Below are 26,295 nucleotides of genomic sequence, written 5' to 3'. Positions count from 1 at the left end.
AAAAAAATCTGCATAAGGTAATATTCACAAATTCCAGGAATTGGATGTGGACAAATACTTTAAAAACAAATAAATAAATAAAACAGAGGTATTGTGTCCATCTACAACAAAAAGTATTTTTAAAAATGAATTAACCAGGGGCAGGAGTTGTGGCTCAGTGGTAGAGCGCTCGCCTAGCATGCATGAGGCACTGGGTTCGATCCTCAGCACCACATAAATGTAAAATAAAGATATTGTGTCCACCTAAAAACTAAAAATAAATGAATATTTTTTTAAAAAATGAATTAACCAGCTGGGCGTGATGGCACACATCTGTGATGTCAGCTACTAGGGAGGCTGAGGCTCTAAGCAACTTAGTGAGAAGTGGTCTCAAAATTAAAATTTAAAAAAGGACTGGGAATGTAGCTTAGTGGCAAAGCACCCCTTGGTTCAATCCCTAGTACCCCCCCCCAAAAAAAATTAACCACCTTGGTAAAACAAGAAACTAAGGACATTTCTAGCTCATATATTTCACTGTTCTTATTTTCCCTATTTAACTCATAGAAATTTGAGACAACTTTAATAGGAGAGTTAAAAATCTGAGTTCCTGAGTTAACCCAAATAAACTTTTTATCAATGTGAAACACAGGCCTCCATTTTCTTTTATTTTTTAAGAGTAATTTCTGTTCTTTACAATGTTACCACCCACACACACACACACACACACACACACACACACACACAGACTTGAAAAATGGATAGAGAGACAAGAGTGAGAGCCTCCCAAACATTTTTTTAACAAAGTTCAAAGTAGATTATATTTATGTGCTTTTCAGTCATTACACAATGTACAGATATGATCCACTGAATGATTTATGCTCCCCAAATGGTTAAACATGATTTTCTATGAAAGACTAGACATAAAAGCTTTTAGAAGCAGAACTGTTTTCTCCAAACACCAATTTCAGGCATACATTTGTTTTTACGTATATTCCTTGAGAATGCTACAGTAGCAGTGCATAAATTCATTCTATAAAAAGATCTGAAAGATGATTTTCAAGAGACTCTCAATACATTGTGCTTTCAGATAAAAATCCTAAGACAAAAGATCAGTTGCTATGACAATAACAGTTAAAACTGCATATTATATACATATATATGCACACACACATATATGTATGCGTGCAAATATATATGTATGTATTAGAGATCAGAAGAGGCTATAAAGAAATGTAAGTAGTTGTGCTTAGGGGACTTTTTTGGTAAAGTTGTGTTAATAAATAAAAACTTTAATAAATAAAAACTTAAAAATGTCTCAGTGACTGATATAAAATAGACGCAGGTATCAAGCGTTTTCCATTCTCAGCTTAAGAGTTTAAAGGTGAAAAAGTCATCTCTACAGAAACCATCTGATACCTGATAATCCCAATCTGGGCAAGTCACTTACAGTCAGGCAGGAAGGGGCTTGGGAAAAAAGATAAAGGGATTTCCCCCTATTAACATAAGCATTAACCAGAGGTAAAGCCAGGGCAAACTAACTAAATAAATGCCTACCTTCCCTTAGAACTCTCAGACCAAACAGGTCAACCTACTTCAATTAGGTTTTGAAAAAAACCCATATGCTTGGTGTATGGACCATAACCCATCTGTAGTTCACAAGATGAGTTAAATATGTCCGGTCTTCTATGAGACCCTAGGATAAGCATGATCCCTTAGTACCTTATACTTTTTAACCCTCCACACATTAACTGTAAAACTCTCAGAAACACCATAGCAACTGTTCACAATGATAGAGGGCAAGGTATAATTTACATAGAGAGTAACATTGATGTTCATAGCTAGGAAGTCAATGTAATTTTATTTTTTGCCTGATCTGTTTGCTCTTTTCAGCCTTTAGCTTTGAAGGACACACGACCCTTGTCAATCAAAGTGAATTAGAAAAAAGATGAGAAAATAACAAATGTTTTAAAGTCTTTTGCATAACAGGTATAGATATAAAAAAGTTTCTTCAAATAATTTCCTAGGTGTCACTCAGAAGCAGCCTTGCTGTCTGTAACATAATGTGCTGGCATCCTTCAAATAAAATTATAGAGAAATTTAAAATATATATTATACATTTGCAGTTATTTGAAATCATTCAATAGTTTGTAGCATGTTAATGGAGTGAAATAGAGATAAAAGGCAGTCCACATTCATATTTTCAAGATAAATTTACTCAGAAGTTGGTTGAAATCCTTGCTCACGTTCTAAGTATAGCCATTGTGATAAGACCTGAAAGGAAAAAAAAAACAGGAGAACAGTTAAAGACATGCATTGTACTGCATTTTCCATTCAATAAGCAATTGTTCAGACCTCAATGAATAAATAAAATATAACACACAGGCAGACACTCTACCAAGACCTCAAAGTCAATTTGAATTTAGTTGATATTATACAGGAAAAAATCCAATTAACATCAATGGGCACTCACTGAATAGATTTTAATTAAATCACTAATGTCTGGCCATAGTTCATCTCACCATCACACATACCTCCTACTTTATCCATCACATCAGCTATAATAATAGCAGACATGCCATTTTAAAGTGTTAGTAAAGCCAGCAAGCTTTGTCAACAGAAGCTTCAAGAGCCTATTTGTATCAGGGCCCTAGGGCCACAGAGATAGAAGCAGTGTTCCTGCTTTTCTTTAGTGATTCTGCATACAAGACCATAAACATTTAATAATATGAGAATGTGTTTATGGGCTGGTGTTGTAGCTCAGTGGTAGAGCTCTTGCCTGGCATATGTGAGGCACTGGGTTTGATTCTCAGCACCACATATAAATAAATAAATAAAGGCCTATCAACAACTAAAAAAAACATTAAAAAAAAGAAAAGAATGTGCTCAGTCCTAAATGAATGGTGAGGAGAGTGAGTGATAAAAAGTACAGGGCTGGGGGTGTACCTCAGTGGTCGAGCACTTGCCTAACGTGTGTAGGGCCCTGGGTTCCATCCCCAGGGAAACACATATATACTCATGCGCGCACGTGCACACACGCACACACACACACACACACACACACACACAAGAAAGGAAGATGATCATGTAAGGCTGAGGCAGTCAACATAGTTGTCCCCAAAGATTGTCCCCTTAAAAGATGATAGAAAAGATACAGAACAATGGGATAGGCAGGCATTCCAGGTGAGGGCACGCACGGCATGAGCAAGGGCCTGGGAGGACCAGGACTTTAGATGAACTTTTCCAGAGTCAATAAATAATCCAACAGGCTTTACTCAAGGATTTATATAGGAAAGCAATTAGACAAAATTGGTTCAAGGAACTCTCAGATTGTGGAGAGGCTTTTTTTGTTTGTTTTGGTTTTGGTACTGGGCATTGAACCCAGGGGTGCTTAACCATTGAGCCACATCACCAGCCCTTTTTGTATTTTATTTAGAGACAAGGTCTCACTAGGTTACTGAGGCCGGCTTTGAACTCACGATCCTCTTGCTTCAACCTCCCAAGCCTCTGGGATTACAGTCATGTGCCACTAGGCACAGCTGATTGTGGAGAGTCTTAAGCACTAAACTATGGAGTTTTACTTCATCCAGTGGACTATGGTCAACTGCTAAATTTTTGAGTAGGGAATGGTTATGAAACCAAAAGAGAATGGAAATCAACCTGACATCAATGTGATGGATGGTTTCAGGGGGCAAGAGAATAAGGGGAAGGATGAGTGAGAAAGAACACAGACAGAAGGTGGAGAGACAATTTAGAAATTTTAAAAAAAAGAGCACAGTAGGGAATACTGAAAGAATAATGGAAAGAGTTGAAGTGAGAGGAGAATATGAAGAAAGAGTCATTCATCACCACAGTCACGATGCTCGACACATGGAAGGCACTGAATAAATGTTTGCTCAATTGAAATAATTAATTATAGGATTTGAAGCCAGGATGACTGGAAGAATGAACTGGAAATCAGGGAACTGGTTTAAATAGAAAGGTTCACAATATTAAGCAAGGTTGCACTGTTCATCCTTATCACAGTGTGCACCTTGTCTAAGTGTTTCTCCAGGAGCAGTTCCTGCAAGTAGAAAGACTGTATTATGAAATATATGCATTGTATACATACATTATAGCACCAGAAGTCAGAAAAAGGAAAATAATGGAGTAAATAGAGTTTTAGGCACTAGATAAATAAGTCAAAGAGAACTAAATGCGAGCCAAAAGTTAAATCTCCAAGTGCACCCGACCTCAACATGCCTTTGAACAATCCTTTACTGTTTTTCAAAAAAGGAAATCAACCCATTACCCCCCAACATAAAATCCTACACATATGTCCCCAGTGCATCTTTAAAACCCTTACCTAAGATATAAGCAGCCACTAATTTTTGATTCACACTTAAGTGGAGGTAGAGAGGCACCAGCGATTCCACATCCCCCAGCGTGGGCAGCATCAGGGCTGCAATGCACACCACTCCCAGGAAGACAGTTAGTAAACTAGGTCCTGAGGAGACAGTTCTGTTTTCTGTAAAAAGACAAAAATCCCTGAGCTTGCTTCTAAACCCAAGCAAACTGAAGACAAAAGTTTCCTTGCAAATAATGGTCACCAGATGGGTGTGGTGGTGCATGCCTGTAATCCCAGTGACTCAGGAGGCTGAGGCAGGAGGATCGCAAGTTTGAGGTCCAACTTAGTGAGACCTGTCTCAAAATAAAAAAAATAAAAAGGGATGGGGAATGTGGCTCAGTGGTTGAGTACCCCTAGGTTCAATCCCCAGTACCAAAACAAAAAATACTGGCCACCACACACTAGGATTCTCTTTTGGCTATCTTCTCTGACTCCTTCCCCCATCATTCCCATTCCATGGGGACCTATGTGTTGCACTTATCTGGAAGTCTATAAAGCATAACTGCTCTGAGTCATTACAGGATGGTATGCTGAAATGGCATTATGAGTTACTAAGTTCCTACTGAAAAAAATGGTCACCAAATTACCCCACCCTGATATTCCACCCTAGTAAGTAGAAAGTGCTCAAGCATGTAACATCGATGCATGTACATCTATAAATTATATGCACAATTTCTGTACTAGTATGCTTAATATAAAACATACTAATGGAATTACCATAGAATGTGCTAAAAACAAACTGATGTTCAATATTTTCTCCCTGTACTCCAATGGATTGTTTTATGTTTACAAACAATTTCTGACTTAATGATGTCTTGACTTTAAAATGGTGTGAATGCATTATGAATTAAGTAGAAACTACACTTTGAATTTTGCTCTTTTGCTAGTTATATGAGGCATGGCACTCTCATGATACAGGGCAGCAGGAGTGGGCCACAGCTGACATCAGCCATACAATCATCAGAGGAAGCAACTGATACACCACAGTGGACTACATGGCTAAAATATGAGATCCAGGGGTAACCAATGCAATTCTGGCTGATATGTTCAACTTACAGTGGGTTCATTGGAACATAATGCCATCATAAATTAAGGAACATATGTCCTCCATGTAAGGCTATTACAGTAGAGCTGCACTATCTTCTGGCAATATCTTAGGGAGGTGTCCAGACAGATTTGATCCCGATAACTGCAACATGCTGCTACCATAGTAAAAAATGTTAAGGTACCAAAAAAAAAAAAAAAAAAAAAAAGCACTACTTGAATGTTATAAAGTTGCCCATAAAAATTCTTGCTCCTTGCCCTACCTCATTCATAATAAAGAAGAAAACTATAGAAACAATATCTGGCAAATTTATGCTAAGTGAAATAAGGCAGTTACCAACAAATTCTGCATGACTCCACTTATATGAGCCATTTAAAATAGTCAAACTCATAGAACTGGAGAGTATAATGATGGCTTCCAGGGTCTGGGGGAGGAGGATAAAATTGCTAATCAATAGGTGTAATTCTCAATTATGCAAGATTATTAGAGATCTATTCTGCAACCAGGTCCCTATAGTTAATCAGGTTCCTATATACTGTAATATACACTTAAAAAATAATTAAGAGGCCAGGTGTGGTGATGCACACCTGTAATACCAGTGGCTCTGGAGACAGAGGTAGAAGGATCTCGAGTTCAAAATCAACCTCAGCAACATAACGAGGCCCTAAGCAACTCAGTGAGACCCTGTCTCTAAATAAAATATAAAAGGATGGGGATGTGGCTCAGTGGTTAATCGCCACTGGGTTCAGTCCCTGCTACCAAATAATAATAATAATTTTTTTTCAAAGATTTGTTATCAAGCCTGCTATTCTACAGCTCTAGCTACATATGTACAATATACATAACCTTATTTTTAGGAAACCCAACAACAGCATTTTCTGTTTTGTGGCTTTCTCACTAATCTTCCTTTCATTAAAAATAGCCAACAGCAATACGATCTTGGTGTTTTATTAATGAAATAACACTGTTCATTCTATTATTAAATGAAGCTTTTCTAAATTATTAATACCTCAGCTGTTGTAAAGTCTAATTGAACCTCACCAAAGCCAGATAGGTAAAAAACAAATTGAAATTTCATAATTATTGCTTGGGATGCAACAATAGTATAAATATCTTTAAAAACCCATCTCATTTTAGTTAATAAATCAAATAACTTGGCATTTATATTTGTTGCAAAGATAAATTTTCAAGGAAAATATTTATGATTTATAACTACACCACATACTACAAACCTACAATAAAAATAATTTCAAAGAATTTGGTATTTAGAGAAATGCCAAAAACAAAATGAAAATAGCCTTTTTCCTGATATTACATGATTATAAAAAATGTACAAAGGTATAGAAAACAGGGCTGGGGGTGTAACTCAGTGTCAGAATGCTTGCTTTGTATATATGAGGCCCTGGGCTCAACCCCCAGCACCACAAAAACAAGATATAGGAAACAAAGTTTCCTCCACAATCCCATCCTCCTACAGATAGGTTAATGCTATTAACAGCTTGGTTTATATCCTTTCAGATTTCATAAATGACTACATAAACATGTAAAATAATTCTTTACATAAATGAGGTCATATTATATGTACTGTTACATAACTGTTTTTCACCCTTCACTAAGAAATACATTTGAAGCCTTTTCTGTGTCAATATATAAACATTGTGTACAATCAGAGAATTGATATGTTGTGCTCCATTTGTGTACGATTAATTGAAACACATTCTGTTGTCATGTACAACTAAGTAGAACAAATTGAAAAAAATTTTAAATATATATATATATATATATAAACATCTATCATTCTATCAGATCCTTGTAAATACCTGCCTAACACCCTGTCTTATGAACACTCTTAATTTAATCATTTCCCAAATTGATGGACTTTCGGGTCATTTTCAATTTTGCATTATTATAAACAATAATAAAGAGCATCATTTTCTTTAGCCAGAGACTGAAACATAGCCAAGACACGGCAGTTCATTAGTAAGGTAATTAAGATTCAGCTATATTTTTTGTCTTTTTAATAACCTGGGTTCTAGCATGAAAGTATACTTTGTGGGTTTCTCTTCATTTAACAGTTAAATTTCTGTTAAATGAAAAAACTCACAAAATATAAAATTGTATTTATACACATTGGAATGGTCTGGAAAGTAACATGGAACAGTTACATAAGGAGATTTCTTAAGTATGTGGTATTAAAGGTGTTTTTTTTCTTTTGAATTTCTTACTGCTATATGTCTTTTATACAATAAACCTGAGAAAAAATTTCTCATTTTACCAACTTTCAATACACTTTAAAATCCAAATTTTTTATGATATAGCCTTCAACTATTTTTTAGCAATGAGTCTCATGATACTTGCATTTCCAATGCTTCTAATATGCTTCTTGTTGAAACGTTTTCAAAGCTAACAACTTGAAAAAATAATGACCTTTTAAAACTTCCCAGAAAAAAATCCTACAGAAAACAATCTCAACTTATTTTTAATATTTTGAATACAACCAGAGATATGAAAAATTGTGCTCTATATGTGTAATATGAATTGTAATGCATTCCATTGTCATATATAAAATTTTTTTAAATTTTTTTTTTTAGTTGTAGATGGACACAATAGATTTTATTTATTTATTTTTTATTGGTGCTGAGGATTGAACCCAGTGCCTCACACATGCTAGGCAAGTGCTCTACCACTGAGCCACAACCCTAGCCCCTCAACTTATTTTGACATTTTAGTGCAGAGAGACGTAAATGAAAAAAAAAACAGAATCTACATACTAGAAAACAGACATAAATTATTATTAATTTAATAGGAGAAATTTTAAAATATCACTTTGTCATCCTAGACACAGTCAGTCATCATTATACTTAAAAGAAAAAAACTACACAATTTTTTTCTGGATGATTAGCTATAGTGGGTTAACTACTCATCAATGGAGCATGTTGGACAGGATTTTGAGTGGACCGTTTGTTCAGCTCTTTCATACATTTACTGTGAAACTACTCTGGGCCAGGCTCTGTGCTAGTACTGAGGACATAGTTGTGAACAAGACAAAGTGCCTGCTTCCTATGAGCTTCCTGACATGAATGGCTGAGAGATTTTTTTCCTCTCCAAAACAGAAACCACGCATGTTAGGACAATGTCACCTGTCTTCATTCATCTACCTACTCCAATTTTAGAATTAGAAGAATTCTCTCATATACTTGATATCAAAGTTCATTATAAAAGTAAAAGAAGAATAAAACAATACTTACTATAATTTTTTTAGGTTGTTAGGATGCTTTCCAATAAATTAAAAATATAACAATAAAGTTCTCCTTATATGTACATGTACATAAACTGTTAAATCTTAACCGTTGCTGGTTGTGGTGGCGCATGCCTGTAATCTCAGTGGCTTGGGAGGCTGAGACAGGAGGATCGTGAGTTCAAAGCCAGCCTTGGCAAAAAGCAAGACTCTAAGCAACTGAGTAAGACCCTGTCTCTAAATAAAATACAAAAAAGGGCTGGGGATGTTGCTCAGTGGTCAAGTGACCCTGAGTTCAATCCCCGGTACCCTAAAAACAAAACAAAAAAACAACAACAAAAAACTTAACCTTTATTACTCTTGGCTTTAAACCAGTCTGTTACATACAAAATGATCACCAATGACCCCTTTAATGGATGAATTTAATGTCAAAAAACCTCACAAATGCTCATTCAATGACCTTTCTTGTTTCAGAGGAGGCATTCTGAAGGGAGAGCCTTACATTTCATAAGTCAACCTCACAGTATTGATCTATCATTGTTATATTTGACAAAGATTCTCTCTCAGAGGTTGTTTCTTAGAAAGATGAAAAGATGGTGCTGTCAATTAACAATATTTTCTGAGAAGAAAACAATCTACTAACTAGTCTGCAGTCCTGTTATCATCAGGAAATCTGAGCTCTCTGTGCACGGACTGAGAAGACACTTGGCAACAGTACACCAAAAAGGCACTTCTCCCTATCTTACTGAAATAAACATTCAAAGATGAACAAACTGATATGGATCTAGGAATTAACGTAATGACAAGTAGATTTTTAAAAATCCCTCAAACACAATATGTCACAATCTGAAGGACAGCTGCTATCACATTTGTATATCACTACAGCAAAAAGTTTCCATGTTTTTCAGTGGAAAATTTTATTTCCCTCCTCTCATAATTGGTGTGGGGGGGAGATAATGAGAAGTTGGGAGGGAGGGGGAATGACGTCCAAAGAGTTGAATGTGAGCATAGTGTCAATGTTGAAAGAATATATCATAACACTTCTGAATATCTAAGCTGGGAGGAAATGAGGAATGGAGAGGGATTCAATTAATAGCCCACAGGGGATATTATAATCTACTTAGTTTAATTAACTTCAACTTTAATGAGATTTTTTTTCAAAATAATATGAACAGTGCACTAAGCTTGGCCTGTTGCCAAACACAATCTCTCTCCTCCTTCAAACTAATTAAATGAGAAAGGATATAGGAAAGTCATAGAAACAAAAGTATATAATTGCCAAATTATACTAGCATACAGGATGATGCTTACAGCATCCAATTACAGTCTCATGTATATATACATTATATATATATATATATATATATATATATATATATATATATATATATATATTCTCCAATATATAGACAATCTCCAGTATATAAAAATATGCATATATGTTTATATTTACATTTTTAAAGGCTACAGTAACATTTGCCCTCTCTTTACAGGCTGGTCGACTTAGGGCTATTCTCTCCTCTGAAAATCCAGCTCTGGGTCTCTTGCTGTATTTCAGGTACCCGATTCTCTAGGTTCAGTTTTGAAGTAGTTGACTAGATTTAAAGTGGCAGATTACCTTTCTAATAATCATTCTTAGCCCCCTGATTAGTTTAAAGTTAGAAATGTGTAACACACAATACTACCTGGTTGAAACGATTGTTCAAAAAATAAACTTTCAGTTAAATGTTCCTTTATTCTTTTTTCCTCTTCTTCCTTTTGTTGTTCTTTTGCAGATGGGAGAAGAGTAGCAACAATCTCTTTCCTTCCTAAAGCCTTCCTCTGGCTTTGCTCAGAAACTTGGAGACGGAATTTATCTATTACACCATAGTGACAGGATCGAACATCTCTATGACGAATCACACTGAAAGCAACAAAAAATAAAAAGCTACTGTTTAGGTTTCTTGGGGCCTGTCAAACAGAATGCAGCAAGAGATTTCAATGCAGTAAAACAATAGTGACTATAACCAAATACTTTAAAAAATAGAAATTTACTAATGATGCTAAAAAAATCATAGTACAACCCCAAAAGAAATGGGTAATTGAAATATTTGATGAAAGCACATACTTGAAAATATTGACAAAAATCTTAAGTAAAAGAATGACAGGTAAAGCAATGACATTTTTTTTCTGGCCATCCATATAAAGCAATATTGCCTAATTAGGAATATATGAAACAGTTTCTCCCCCACAAACATTATCATAAATTTCTCTTGCCATTTATCTTTGGGTTTTTTTTTTCTTTTTGGTACCAGGAATTGAAGCCAGGGGCACTTAATCACTGAGCCACATCCCCAGCCCTTTTTAAATATTTTATTTAGAGACAGGGTCCGACTGAGTTGATGAGGGCCTCACTGAGTTGCTTAGTGCCTTGTTTTTGCCAAAGGTGGCTTTGAATTTGTGATCCTCCTGCCTCAGCCCCACAAGCCACTGGAATTACAGGCATGCACTACCACACCTGGCTCATTTATCTATTATTCAACTAACAAAACTCACCCAAGACTTAAAAATTGATTTACATACACACAGGTAAAAATAAGCAACCGAATAAGTAAGTAATCCACTATGACCAGTGCACCAGAAGTCGAATAATAGATCTCTGTATTTTTCTAAAAGGAAAGTGTATAAAGCTTTGTAATTTTTATGAGATTTTGCAATTCCATTTTTCAGATATACTTCCTTCTTCCTAGGGAATGCAAAACAATTAGGTCAAGGGTAACAAAATTGATTAGACTACAAATTTCTATGGCATAACTCTTGCCTATTATAGGCTGAATAAAAATTGAAAGAAATGTACAGCTGGGCACAGTGGTGCACTCCTGTAATCCCAGTGACTCGTGAGTATGTAGCAGGAGGATGGCAAGTTCAAGGCCAGCCAAGGCAACTTAGCAAACCTGTTTTCTGTCTCAAAATAAAAATTTTTAAAAGGGGGCTGGGAATATAGCTCATTGGTAGCTCATTGGCCCTTCTGGGTTCAATTCCCAATACTGCAAAATAAAAGTGTGGGGGGCGGGGAAGAAACACATTCTCAAAGATACATCATCTTACAGCTTTGAGATGAAGAAAATATATTGAAGAGGAAAGGCTTCTGCTTTTTATTCTCAAAGAAGATTTAAACAAATAAAATTGATGTGGCAACGTAAATTAAGGGCTGGTCAATGGGTCCATCTGGTCACCACTAGGTCTAAAGTGAAAATTAAACATGAACAGCTTGAACAAACAATCATTTATCTGACACTCTAAGATGCAATTATCTGGAAGCACTCAGATAACCTTTTACAGATGAGAAGTTACATGCTTTGCTTCCTGTTTATATAGATTAACTTCCAGGCTTATTAGCTGAATCATTTCAGATGAACTCACATTACCATTGTTCTTACATCATAGCATTACTAGTTTCTCAAATGTCATTGTAATAGGAGGATGTTCCAAAGAAAGCTAAATTTCCTATTACAGTGGGAAAAATTAAAAAGGAATAACTCAGAACTTTAACTTCATAAATATCTCTGCCTTTACTAAAACTACAAGGAAGAAACAATTGAGGAAATACTGACATGGACATCAGTGCCAACATAATGAAATATTATTATTTAGTTGACTTGTTTGGAATCTCTTAGAAACTTCTTAAGTTTTGATAGACAAAATGTCATCATAAATTCAAGAGATTATCAATGCCTATGTGGGAATAACTTCAATATCCCTTTCCAGTTAAAAACATAAATATTAATGCACTGAAAACGTGTTACCAGGAAGTGATTTTGACTTACATATCCACACAACACTGAGGCTTTACTGCACCTGCAGCATCAACGACAACATACTTATTTGGAGTAGTACACAAAACTGAAAGAAAAAGTCACAATGGCCATTAGTGTTTTTAAAACAATTAGTTTCTATAAGTAAAAAATTAGTAGGGACTAGTTAAAAATTCATGACGAAAGACCTAGGAGACTCACCTTTGAACTTCAAGGCGAACTCATAGGGATTGTACAGTGTCAACACTTGTTTATGTGTTGACTGATCATCTGCATAAAATATTAGCTCTGTGGGAAACACAAAAACGGGAAGATTTCCTTCCACTAGCTCTGGTTGTCTTTTTTGTTGATGCATTGGCACTGAATCCTCTTGCTGCAGCTTCTGTTTTTACAGACTCGGATCTATTTTGGATTTTTCTTGTTTCAGTTAAAAGCTCCAAAGCATTTTGGCAATCTAGAAATAGAAGGAGAAAGGGAGAAGGAAAACCAAATGATACTGATTTTCATTAGTCTACAGTCTCTTCACAAAAAGCAGGTTTAGTGTGAATGAAAGTAGGCCCTGAATCATGGAAATGTGCCTCTTGACCTTTCCTCTTGGCTTGCTGACAGAGCTTTGACCAGATCATGCAAAGAAATTTAGACATGTTCCTTTCACATTCAGAATTTCAACCTATGATAGATGACACAAATACTTGAATAAAAAGAATAAAGAAGTCTTTCTCAAAGTAATCATCTCCTTTCAAAGAGGTGAGATCAAAGGAATATCACTGTATAAACTTCATATGTTTTTTTAAAGGAAAATAAATAAGTATTGTCACAACTGATTTTGTGAGCCAAATCAACTCTTAAAGATTTTTTTAAAACAATAAAAAAGACTAAAAAATAATAAACAAAACAAAGGAAGTTTCCAAGATTTATAGGAGAAAAACACAAGAATCACTTTTACACTCCTGTCAACAATGCTTTATTTAGTGCCTTGGCAGCATGGGTAGGAGAGTTCTTTTAATCTGTTTTCTACTGAAACTCAAGACAAGCTAAGCAGGCCTTGGAATTTTCACTGAAAATTCAGTCACTAAGTGGGCTTTGGCGTGCATGGTACCATTCCTCCCCTCCTATGTCAAGTACACAGGCTTCGGAAGAGCTATTTTCTTCCAACTTCAGAGGCCTTTTTGGATTCCTTCTGGACTTGAATGTGGTCCAGGTGGTTGTGGCTGGCAGAAGTCTCACTGTCAAGTGTAATAGTTCTGTATTTATTTCCTAATCTAATTTTAATCAATATTCTTATTCAGCAAGTCCCTCCCAAAGTGTGGCTTTTAAAAATAAAATGCAGGATTTGATCCAGCATACTCAAAAAAAGCAAAAGTTAAAACATAAAATCACAGAAATGATTTTCACTCTGTAGCTCACACCTTTAAAATAGGCTATAAAACATTTAATACTTTGAGGTCAGGTTCTCATACATTCAGAGGTAAATATAACCAATGAATAAGTTACTTGCTTTTATCAGCTAGCAGGGCTCAAATGCTCTTCTGAATGAGGCCTTTTCAACTTTTATCAAGTATGAAACTGTAAAATTATATGTGCAATTTTTTATTATTTTCTTTCAGCTGGACAGCTATTATGCCAGGAACTACATCAGGAGACCAGCAGAGATATAAAGATAAAATAATGTTTAGGCCCTGCCCTCAAGAAGTTCAAGTTTAGCTGGGTGCAGTGGCATACTCCTGTAATCCTATCTGCTTGGGAGGCTGAGGCAGGAGAATCATGAGTTCAAAGCCAACCTCTGCAAAAATGAACCACTAAGCAACTCGGTAAGACCCTATCTCTAAATAAAATACAAAACAGGGCTAGAGATGTGGCTTAGTGGCAGAGTGCCCCTGAGTTCAATCTCCCACCAAAAAAAAAAAAAAATTCAAGTTTAATTGGTGAGACAAAAATAATAACACTGCCTCTGTTATAATGCATACTGTTGTATAAAAAGTACTAGGGAATCAGAAGACTACAGGAATAAGTCTGCCTGGAAGTGAGACCGGGAGATGGCATGTGAGGTGGTTTTTAAAGAAAATACGGGTACTAGGGAATGAAATTGACCAAATTATGTTCTGTGGATGAATGCATATGCAACAATGAATCCCATTAATATGTAGGATTAATGCACCAATTTAAAAAAATTTTAAAAGACAGCCCCCCAAAGAAAAGATAGGTACACATTTAAGTGTTGGAGGAAGGTATTCAGACCCAGGGGACCACAAATAAAAAGGCACTGAATTCATGGACTGTCTCAGGTAATCAGTCTACTTTATATCCATATACTTTATAACATATATACAGTTCATAACAGTGTTGAATTTGTTTCTGGGTTTTGTTTTGATGAGCTAATAGGGTCTACTGAAATTTTTGTTATTAACAACATTTAACAGGGGCCCGGATTGTGGTTCAGTGATAGAGTGCTTGCCTAGCATTCGAGAGGCACTGGGTTTGATCCCCAGCACCACATAAAAATAAACAAATAAAATAAAGGTATTGTGTCCATCTACAACTAAAAAAATCATTTAAAAAATAACATCTAGCATTTGAATAATTCATAACATTACAAACTTTTTATTAATTATATAGACTGGATGATTGATAAGCTCTTAGATAGCACTTATTATAGGCCAGGCAGTATTCTAAGTGTTTGTTTTTGTTGTTGAATTATGAAGAGACCAGGCTGGTGGTAGTGAAGGTCAGCAGGTCCCCTAGTCTAGAATTCCTTTCCATTATACTAAACTGCATCCATGTCCATAAAATAAAACAAATTATTCTTGAAAACATCTGATTAAATAATTGTAATTCTGCATTTTTTATTTGCCCTGAATTTCTTTCTTTTAATCAAAGCCATACACATTTCTACTTGGATAATGGGCTCTCAGAAGTATGGCATATTATTTTTTTCAATAGAAAATACTAGGCTCTATAATTATTTTCATAGGAAGCTTGGCTAGTAGGAAGAAAAGATCCAAATTTGACGTCACTAAATAATATGCACTGTCTCATTGTAAAACTCTGTTGAGATGAGAATTTAGTTTATGATAAAAGGTAGCAGCTCTGATTTGTGGGAGACAGATTTATTAGTGAGAACTGGTTAAACTGAGTAGCTGTCTAGACAAAAATAAAGTTGAATTTATCTTTCACTCCTTATTTCAGGGAAAATTCCAAACGGATCAAAACTTTAAATATAAACAAACAAAACAAAGCTATAAAAACACTAGAAGAAACCATGGGAAAATTTTTTTTTTTGTAATATCAGACTAACAATGACATAAAACCAGACACCAAAAATATTGATGAATTTAACTATATAACTTTTAAAATTCTGCATAACAAAAAATCTTTATTATTATTTTTGACCAAGGATTGAACCCGGGGCGTTTAACCACTGAGTCACATCCTTAGTCCTTTTAATTTTTTTTTTTAATTTTGAGATGGGGCCTTGCTAAGTTGCTGAGGTTGGCTTTGAACTCATGATTCTCCTTCTTCAGCCTCCTGAGTATTGGGATTACAGGCATGCACCACCACCCCCAGCAGAAAAAAAAAAACTATAATCAAAACCAAGAAAACAGTTGCAATTCACATCATAGGCAATGGCTAATTTCCTTAGTAGAGGGCCTACCAATTTTTGAGAAAGCCAATTCAATATAAAAATCAGCAAACTCTATTTTGAGAAAGGGAAATAAAATTATTCTTGGCTAACAAAAGGATGTTTAACTTCACAAGAGAAATGCAAATTAAAACCATATTGTGATGTGATGTGATGTGTGTGACCTGTCAGATTAGTAAAAATTTTTTTAAAAAAACTTGATAGCACATGGTGGGAAGCCACCAGGCACATTCTTACAGTTGCTGGTGGGCATGTAAATTGACATAACCTGTCAAAATTAAATGCCCATACTCCTGAATCCACAGTTTACTTGTAAGAATTTATTTGGTATCTTTCTATGAAGTTATGTATATGGAATGTTTGCTTTGAAGCACTGAGGATTAAATAAAATTATTTATGTGAAGAATAGAGAACAGAGCTTGGCATTCAATACAAGCTAATTGTTCAAAGCAAAGACTGGATACAGCCCAAGTGTGCATTAATAAGGGATTCATTTAAGTATGGTGTATCCATTCATTGGGATACCAGATATCTGTGAAAAAGAAATAAGAAGCTCTTTGTGTAGCTTTTCATGGACTGATCTTCAAGATGTAGGGTTAAGTGGGGGCTGATGCTGTAGCTCAGTGGTAGCCACGGATTCCATCCCCAACAACTCCCCAACCCCCAAAACGATGTAGGGTCAAATGAGAAAAGCAAGAAATGTTGTAGGAAGCACATACTACCATTTGTATGGAAAAGGGAAAAAAAGAATATGTAAGCGGGCACCATGGTGCATGTCTATAATCCCAGGGGCTGGGGAAGCTGAGACAGGAGGATCATGAGTTCAAAGCCAGCCTCAGCAAATTGGTGAGGTCCTGAGCAACTCAGTGATACCCTGTCTCTAAAATGAAATACAAAAAAGGGCTGGGGATGTGGTTCAGTGGTTCAGTGCCCCTGAGTTCAATCCCCAGTACCCCCCTCCAAAAAAAAAGGTTTTTTTTCTTGGATATAAGTAGAAATATTTGGAAGGATACCCACATCGTCCATGAAGAGAAAAAATAAAACAAAACTGAGTGGCTGAGTACAGGAAAAGGAGGGAAATTATCTCTGGATATCCTTTTGTATTTTTAATTTTGAACCATATGAATAGTTACTTTAAAAAAACAAAAGACTAAAAAGAAAAAAAAAAGACTGAATTAAACCAAAAAATAACAACTTTACTAGGGCATAATGGGGAAAAGGTGTTAATTTTAAAACAGGAGAAATAATTTAGAAACAATGTTAAAAACTCTGCTAACTGCATTTTCTAATTTCTGATCCTCAAATAACTTACTGGAAACCTTACACTATGTATTAAGATTTCAATTATTTAAAACTTTTCATGCAACAGAAACTCATTACAATGAGGAAAAAAACCAAAGATTTGTTTGAAACTTAGGGATATGTATAACTCTAATGCCACCTTTTGTTATAAAAGAATATGAGATGGTTCTCGAATCTGATTGGGAAGTCAAAAATAACCACATAGACAAGCATGAAATTCTTGGTTGGAAGAGTAAGGAGAAGTCAGTTGGCACAGGTCAGAGTAGAATTTTTACTAGCTTTGCATAAGGGCTTAAAAGTGATTCTTTTCATTTTGAAGCTTTCTGTTTGCTGGTTGAATATGTACACATTTCCCCATGGATCATAAATAGACCATCTCCTTGTCACCATTAAAGAAAAGTTCAATCATTTTTGAGCAGTTTATTATTTCTTTTCATATTCCTCTTTCCACTTATCACTTATCTTAGCTCTGATATAAATTTGCCTCCTAAACTCCAACCAGTAGAAATTAGGGAAGAATTAGCACTAGGTCACCAGAGTAGTATTAGCAACTTTGCCAACAAACATAATGAAACATAACACCTGCTTTTAATTGATGGTTTTCTGGGAGACTGACACTTTCTCTTTGCTCCAGTCCATATTACAAAATGATACAGTGTAAAAATCCTAGGGAGAGATTATATACTAAGCCAGTAAGATCTCACTGCAGATCGGTTTTTGAAGTTGCTTTCCAAGTGCACATCAAGTCAAAGAATGTTAACTCCCAATCTTTCTCACTTGACAGATGAGGAAAACAGGACCAGGAGGTTAAGATAGTTACCCAGCACTGCACGGGGAAGGGGACACACAACTCTGATCTCCAAACTTAACTTCCTTCTATGGTCCTTATCTCCTCAGTTTCAATTCAAAAGTCCTGCCTCCCTGGTGTGGACTGCCACACATACACTGTCTCTCGAAAAATGCCTGGCTTTTCAAGATCAGAATTCTCGAAAGAATGATCCAAAATTCAAGTCATGGCCAAGACTGCATTGTCTTGATTCATGTTTCCTTTTCAGTTTTACAAGGAAAAAAAGAGATAATTTCACTTGCTGGGTTACATATTCTCTCTTTTCCTGATTGTGAAATGTAGCTGTGGCTGTCAGCAACTATTCACTACGACATTAATAACCAAGGTTTGCCCCATACTTCCTCCCTGGATGACAAAATTTTATGTATTCTTCAAAGCCTAGTTCTAATTCCCCCTCCTTGCAACACTCTTTAAATATTCTGCTCTCCATGGATATCACCAATATTGTATTTTTAATATACTTATTGTATGGATTCAATATATTGACATTTATTCTATATGGATTAATTTTGAGTCTTCAATCAGATTTCCTGCATATGCCATATTGTTTTTTGTTTGTTTTTGCATCTCTCATTAGAACCCAAGCTCACTGCTGGCCTTAGCAGATACTGAGATTGTCAGCTGCCCTACTGGTGTCTACTAATAACTGTCTCCTCCATCAAGGAATGTGACTCCCCAACCCATAGCTGAATATACTTTGTCCACAGAACAGGCAAAAAATCCTAATTAGATGCACAATAAATCATAGGTGGCTGCTGGCTCTGGGTTGGAGCAAGAGGAGAGCACAGAGAATCAGCACCCCCAGCTGCCTCTCTTCTCCCCTCCCTTCCATTTCTCTTCCTTGGCTTCTCAGAGTCAAACTGGGCCAGTAGTGCTTAGAAATCCATGGCTCCAATATGCCCCTGACCTTCTAGGCAGACAGTGCAGCTGGGAGATGGTGATACAGGAAACTGCCTTGGCCTTGTCCCTGCACTAACAGCACAGAAAAAGCAATCCTGAATGAAACTCCAAGGAAAACCTTATGTGTGCACACCACCTTGTGACAAGTTTGCAAACTACTCTCTCACAAGAAGCAACACAAACACTGAAATCTTCACACATGCTTTCCACCATCAGCCCAGAGACCAGTGCTCCAAATTGTGATTCTTTTCCCTTGCACTAAGCAGAGGAAGGAAAGGATAATTCTCAGATGAACAGGGGTGTTTCAGTATGTTTTACCACCATAGATTCAAAACGTAAGACTGTTAAAGAACACAGAAATCCCATTAAGAGCATATTCTCACCTGCCCTCTCTCTCCAAAAACAGCCCCCATTTTTTCCCCTTGGAAAGAGGAGGCTTCAAGAGCTGGGGGCAGTGGCTCACAACTGTGATCCCAGCGGCTTGGGAGGCTTAGGCAGGAGGATCACAATTTCAAAGCCAGCCTCAGCAACTTAGCAAGACCCAATCTCTAAATAAAATATTTTTAAAAAAGGGCTGAGATGTGGTTCAGTGGTTAAGTGCCCCTGAACCACTTTGTCCATAAGACAGGCAAAGAACGCAAAGAATCCTAATTAGATGCAGAGTAAATCTTAGATAGCTGGTACCCCAATAAAAAGAAAAAAATATAAGGAGGCTGCATGAAAAAATTAAATCAAAACAAATAAGTGTTCCTACAGGGATTCTTGTACCAATGTGGTCCAAGATGTTAAAAAAAAAAACAAACAGTTAAGGGTGGTTCAAAGTATACTCTTCCCCAGAAATGAGTGACCCATCTGCTTGGACACAGTATATCGGCTGCTTAATCACCTCACCCTGGCTTTTTTTTTTTTTTTTTTTTTTCTTCCTGGAGCAGAGGACCAAACTCAGGGCCTTGCACATGCTAGGCAAGTGCTCGGCTACTGAACTAAATCCCTGAGCCCTTTCTCCCTGACTCTTGCTGTTTACTCTGTTCAGAGCCCCAGGCTCTCTGCCTTCAGGCCAGCCCCTTTTATCTGGGCACAGGGGCTATCTCTGTCCTCCATACTGGGTGGAGTCCTTGCCAAAGCCAAATGCTAAAACAAAATGCTAAACAGCAAAGAGCAATATACTTTTTGTGGCTTTAGTCTCACAAGTATTAAAACCTTTTCCCTCCCACTTAAAAAACAGCTCCCTTCCTCATTGAATTCCCACTATTAGGACTTTTGATGGCTATATTCTTAAAGTCAACTCTTTTACAATGTCATAATGTTCCTTTTATATGTTAATGTTCATTGCTCAATAGTAGGCAATGTTGTTTATATATTTTTCTATGTTTTGGTATTATTTGATATTTTACTAATGGTATTGATTGCTACCAATGATATGTAGTGGCAGGCTATTCCATATGCAAGATATCAAAGTTGCATAGTGTACGTTTTAAGACTAATAAAGAATACCCCTACAGCAATATCTTTTTTTCTTTTTTTGTGTGTGGTACTGGGGATTGAACTCAGGGCCTTCTGCATGTGAGGCAAACACTCTACCAACTGAGCTATAGTCCCAGCCCAGTAATGTCTTTGAAAAAATCCTTAAAAGAAAAAGCATGATCCTACTGCAATAAACATGCTACTCCCATGTTTTACAATATCTCAATGTCTTTGGTTATTTCAAGATGTATAAACAATTCTCAAAGCATCATCTATATTAATTCATTATGTGAAACATGTGCTGCTATAAGATACCACTTTCAGAAGTTTTAGAATCTCAAATTTATTCAACAAACATTTCCTCAGCACTTATTACTCAGCACCAGGCACTATGCTAGGGAGAAAAGAGGAAAACATTGTCTTAGCCCTCTAAAATCTACCTCAATCTAGCAGAAAAAAAAAACAGATATACAGCAGTCATTAGGATATGGATATGCCAGTAAATAAAAAAGTCCTGTGGAAGCATAAAGTGATAGTCTGTCTTCACCAAATCGGAGTCTGCAATAGGAGTATGGGGCGGGGTGAATTCCAGGAATATGTGTAGAGACATAAAAGGGACACAATGAGCTTTGGCACTGCAGTATGGTTAAAAATAGTAGGTCTGGGGGGAGTGGCAAGAGATAAGCTGGAAAGGTAAACTGGAGGTAGATTGTGAAAAACAAAAATCTAAGTGAAGAATCTGGTTTAGGATTCCCTATGCAGGTGGTTTTCAAAAGTGCAGTAAAAAAACTGCTTCACCTGGGAGCTTGGTAGAAATGGAAATTCCTGGTTCCCACCTTAGACCTACTGAATCTGAAATTCTGGGAGTGAGGCCCAGGTATATGTTTTTTTTTTTAATTATTATTTTTTAAATTATTTTACTTAGTTGTATACGACAGCAGAATGCAATTCAATTCATTGTACACAAATGGAGCCCAGCATTTCAATTCTCTGGTTATATATGATGTAGAGACACATCATTCATGTAATCATATATATATATATACCTAGGGTTATGATGTCCATCTCATCCCACCATCTTTCCTACCCTCATAACCCCCTGTCTATCCTCCCCTTCACCCAATCCAAAGTTCCTCCATTCTTGACATCTGTGTTTTTAGAGTCGTCTAGTTGATTTTGATGCATACCAAACTTTGACAAACCACTGCTATAGGCAATGAGGAAATATGAAGGACTTTTCTTTCTTTTTCTTTGAAACAGGTCTTGCCAGTTGCTGAGGCTAGCTTTGAACTTATGATCCTCCTGCCTCAGCCTCCCAAATTGCAGTACACATGAACCACCACACCCTCTAAACGACTTTAAGGAGGTAACTGACCTGATAAGATCTGAAGTAGGATAGTGGTTGCTATTGACCAATCAAGCACAACACGTGACTCCAGAGTAGTTACAATAAAAAATAAACAACTGTTGAATGAATGTGGCATGAAGAGATGACGAGGACCTAGACTAAGAGAGTAGGAATGGAAAGGAAAAGACTTGAGAGATGCTTTAGAGCTCAGCCAAGTTTAATCAGGTGACTAGGACATATCAAATACAAAGGTGTCACTGAAATGGTTTTACATATAAAGCAGTAATCTTGTCAAATCTATCAACTGCCAGTTTGAAAATAGTGTTTTGTTTTTCCACATAGCCTCTAAACAGAGGAGGTCATGAGCAATTTCTATGTGTTTCCACATAGTCTAGAACAAAGGTTGCTGTTTATTTGTACATGGGCCTTCTAGTTTGCTTAGTAGTTCTACTTCTCACTGTAAGTCAGTAACCTGGCATCCATGTTATCAGAAATCTTTTGTGAGTTTGGTTGATATGAGTCAATCCCTAAGACTGATAGATAATTTCAGAACGTGATGACAAAATTAAATTTCAAACCTAGAAAAGCTTAAAAACACACACTGGCTCTGGTGATCTAACTACCAAAGTAGTATCAAGGTGAGACCCTGTTAAGCCTTTCTCCTTTAATTCAGTAAGAAGCTGAATTAGAGTGAAAGAATCAGACTTTGTAGTACATCCTGAAGGTCAAGAAAGTGAAGTGTTGTTGTTATTTCTAATTTGGGAGGCATGATTTAGCTGAGGCCATCTTCAATTTCCTGATGAAAAGCAAGAGAGGTACAGGTCAACCTATACGGCTAATTTACCTAATGAGAATTCTGCAGGGTACAATTTCTATTACCATTCTGAATACTTCCTGTTACTGGATGTTATTTAATTAATATTACTATCCTGGCTTATTAGACCAACTTATTTTGTCTAAAAGTAGTTCCCAATCAAAAACTGTACTCTTTTAGGGAATTTGAAAGCTATAGGGGACCTTAAATATTAAAACAAACATTTATCACCAAAGATGAGGAAATCGAGGGCCTCAAAGAAGAAATCATTTACTATATTTATTGTAGGAAAAGATTCTCCAGAATACTACAAGGTGACAAAACAAGATTCAAACCAACACTGGTAATTTGCTCCTTTGCGAACCTTTAGGAAAGAGTTAAAAGTCTCTTTCACTCAGCAGCTTGGGAGGCTGACAGGACCATAAGTTCAAAGCCAGCCTCAGAAACTTAGCAAGGCTATAAGCAACTCAGTGAGACCTTGTCTCTCTCTCTCTCTTTTTTTAATATTTATTTTTTAGTTAAAGGTAGACACACAATATCTTTATTTTCTTTATGTGATGTCGAGGATTGAACCCAGTGCCTCACGCATGCTAAGCAAGCACTCTACCACTGAGCCACAAGCCCAGCCCTGAGACCCTGTTTCTTAATAAAATACAAAAAAGGGCTGGGATGTGGCTCAATGGTCCAGTGCCTCTGAGTTCAATCCCCAGTACCAAAAAAAAAAAAAGTCTGGGGCTGGGGTTGAGGCTCAGAGGTAAAGCGCTCGCCTAGCATGCGTCAGGCACTGGGTTTGATCCTCAGCACCACATAAAAATAAACAAATAAAGATATTGTGTCCACCTATAACTAAAAAGTAAATTTTAAAACAGTCTATCTTCCATCTTAAATAAAAAAAAAAGAAAAATGGTAGCAAATTACTTCTTCTATTGGGCTAGTAAGGAATGGTGTAGCTTTTCTTTTTCTTTCTTTTTTTTTTGTTTCTTAATTGTTTTTCTTTTAGGAAATGAAGTTAGATATAAAATTACTCTGAAAAAAATTTTAATATAAAACATTGGGAAAGAACCATTTTAAAATTATAGTCCCGTATGGTGGCACACGCCTGTAATCCCAGCTCCTTGGGAGGCTGAGACAGGAGGATTGTGAGTTCAAAACTAGCCACAGCAAAAATTGAGGAGCTGGGGCTGGGGTTGTGGCTCAGTGGTAGCGTGCTCATCTAGCATGTGCAAGGCCCTGTGTTCGATCCTCAGCACCACATAAAAATAAATAAATAAAATAAAGTTATTGTGTCCAACTACAACTAAAAGATAAACATTAAAACCAAAAAATCTGAGGAGGTAAGCAACTCAGTAAGACCCTGTCTCTAAAAAAAGTACAAAAAATGGCTGGGGATGTGGCTTAGTGGTCGATTGCCCCTGAGTTAAATCCCTGGTTAAAAAAAAAAATTATATACCTATATTTTTTGTGTTTTTTGTTTGTTTTTTGCGGTGCTGGGGATTGAACCTGGGGCCTTGCACATGTTAAGCAAATGCTCTACCACTGAGCCACATCCCCTGCATAAACCATTTAAGGAAGAAATATGCATTCCTTCATATACTATTTGTTCTACTTTCTTTCTTTGCCTATGCAGAGGTAACTTTTTACTGAATACATCCCATTACATCAATTGTATATTACATGTAAAGCAAATCTACTCACAACTACCCCTTATAGATTTCAAAAATTCCCCAATTTAAAATATCCATTGTTGTTTTGAGAGTTCTAGAAATGCTTCAGTAACTAGTTCCATGTCTCATCCTTTCAGGGTATGTAGATGTCAGTAACTTGTGGGATACATTTGGCCCTGTTTCCTGTTTTCCACAATTTCCCACACTTTATAGCAAATATATGTGTAATGTAAAAGTTGGTGTCCACCCCTCAGTCAATTTCCTGAATGTGATATTTTATAGGCAGAGATTTCCCAGAACTTAGAGGAAGCGAGGACAAGATTTTCATCAAGAATGCATTAAATCCCATGTGTGCCTTGCCCTAAAAAGTCTCCTTTTGTCTGGAATTTACATTTGAGAATGCATGCATGCTGAAAGAACAGGACTGCTTTCTAGGCAAAACCCAAAGAACCCGTTTTCACTTCATATTTTCCCCCTCGCTCCCAGCTGTGAGATTCCTTGGATTGTACTGAGACAGAAATGCCACTTCGATCTGGAGAGGGCAGATGTCAGTTACTTTCCCCAAAGGAGAAATGCGAGAGCATTGATTAAGGGGCTGGAGGGTTGGGAGGGGAGTAGTCCGTCCTCAGACTTCAGCTCCACCTGATTGGGCCCAGCCTCTCCAGCCCTCGTCCCCACACCGGCCCGCTCCATGTGAAACCAGTCATGTGAGCCTGTTTACAGCCGAGCAGCTGGTGCAACCATCAGGATCCCTGCGAAGGTCCAGGGAGGGGTAAAGGATACAGGCCACGTACCCCTGTCTCCCCCCACCCCATAATTCCAAGAAAGCATTCGCTCTCCTCCCCTGGCTCTCCATCCCACTTCCATCTGCCTTCAGGCAAACAGAGCAGAGCTGAAGCCATCCCAGGACGCCTCGCTCCAGCTCACCCCCCCCCCCACTTCCTTCCAGTAGCTCGCTGGGGGGACTGGTAGGCTAGAGGAAGGGGGAGGACAGTGTCACCCCGGACAGGGAGCCAACCTCTCTCCCCCAGCCCTCCTCGCAACGTCCGCCGAAGAGTTGTCCCGGGAGCCGCATCCCCGGGGCAATCGAACTCCACTGGGCAGGCACCCGGAGGCTCCCGAGACTGCCTTCGCCCGGGCAAGGGAGAGCCACATACCAGCTGGCCGGATCCTGCAACGAGGAGCCGCGAGTAGCGGGGACACTGACACTCAGAGACCGGGCAGTAAGGAGCCCCTCTGCCTCCTGCCCACCCACATCCCGGCACCGCTGAGCCCCGCTGTCAGTCACCGCGCCAAGCCCAGGTTTGGGGTACGGATTGTTCTTTTGGCGGGGGCTCTCGGCCACGTAACTTCCATGTTTTTCTGAAGTCGGAGGAAGTGGGTGACGGGACGGTGGGGGACTCTCACCTCGGCAACACCGGCTCCTAGGAAAGCAGCTGCGGCTGCTCCTACACTCCTTTGTCAGTGTCTCCAGACTGCACTGCCTGCTGGGATACCGGAGGACTCAAATGCCACCTCTCTCCGCCCTCGAGGATGAGTCGTGGCTGGGGGGTGGGTGGGAAGAGGGAGAGGAGGTGGAGTCGGGGGCGGGGCTTCGGTGTCGCCACCTGGTCTCTGGGGTTTCTTTCTTGTGCTTAAGACAAACTTCTTCTTTCTCTGTCCTCTAAGCTGCCTCTCCCTCCCGATCCCCTTGGGGCGACTAGAGACTCAGAAGGCCACCTCTCTTTGCACTAACTCCTGACCAGTCTCACTCCCCTCCTCCATCCCACACACACCCAGTGAATACTTAAGCTAGTTGATTCTACCTCTGAGACATGTCTTATTGACAGTTCCTCTTTCTCAACTCCATGGCAGAGTCCAGCATACAGACGGTGTT

General features: G+C 37.6%; 1 protein-coding gene across 2 annotated transcripts; it reads right to left on the bottom strand.

The window, feature by feature from the left end:
* Positions 1-618: 618 nt before the first annotated feature.
* Positions 619-25,951, bottom strand: Mospd1 (motile sperm domain containing 1). Of its 2 annotated transcripts, XM_046467670.2 has the most exons (6): positions 25,827-25,951; positions 12,642-12,894; positions 12,453-12,528; positions 10,332-10,549; positions 4,322-4,483; positions 619-2,250 (listed from the first exon to the last, which is right to left on the bottom strand). In XM_046467670.2, exons 2-6 carry the CDS (start codon positions 12,793-12,795, stop codon positions 2,219-2,221), a joined length of 642 nt encoding a protein of 213 aa, XP_046323626.1. In that variant the 5' UTR covers positions 12,796-12,894; positions 25,827-25,951; the 3' UTR covers positions 619-2,218. The 2 variants fall into 2 exon arrangements, with proteins under 2 accessions (XP_046323626.1, XP_058427114.1); XM_058571131.1 differs by lacking the exon at positions 4,322-4,483.
* Positions 25,952-26,295: the final 344 nt, after the last annotated feature.

Source organism: Marmota monax, unplaced genomic scaffold (genome assembly GCF_021218885.2).
Source record: "Marmota monax isolate L192 unplaced genomic scaffold, Marmota_monax_Labrador192_F-V1.1 WCK01_AAM20220418_F8-fsc00054, whole genome shotgun sequence".
In the NCBI taxonomy this organism is placed as follows: domain Eukaryota; kingdom Metazoa; phylum Chordata; class Mammalia; order Rodentia; family Sciuridae; genus Marmota; species Marmota monax.
The sequence above is the reverse complement of the archived record's forward strand: the minus strand, read 5'-3'. Positions and strand labels throughout refer to the sequence as shown.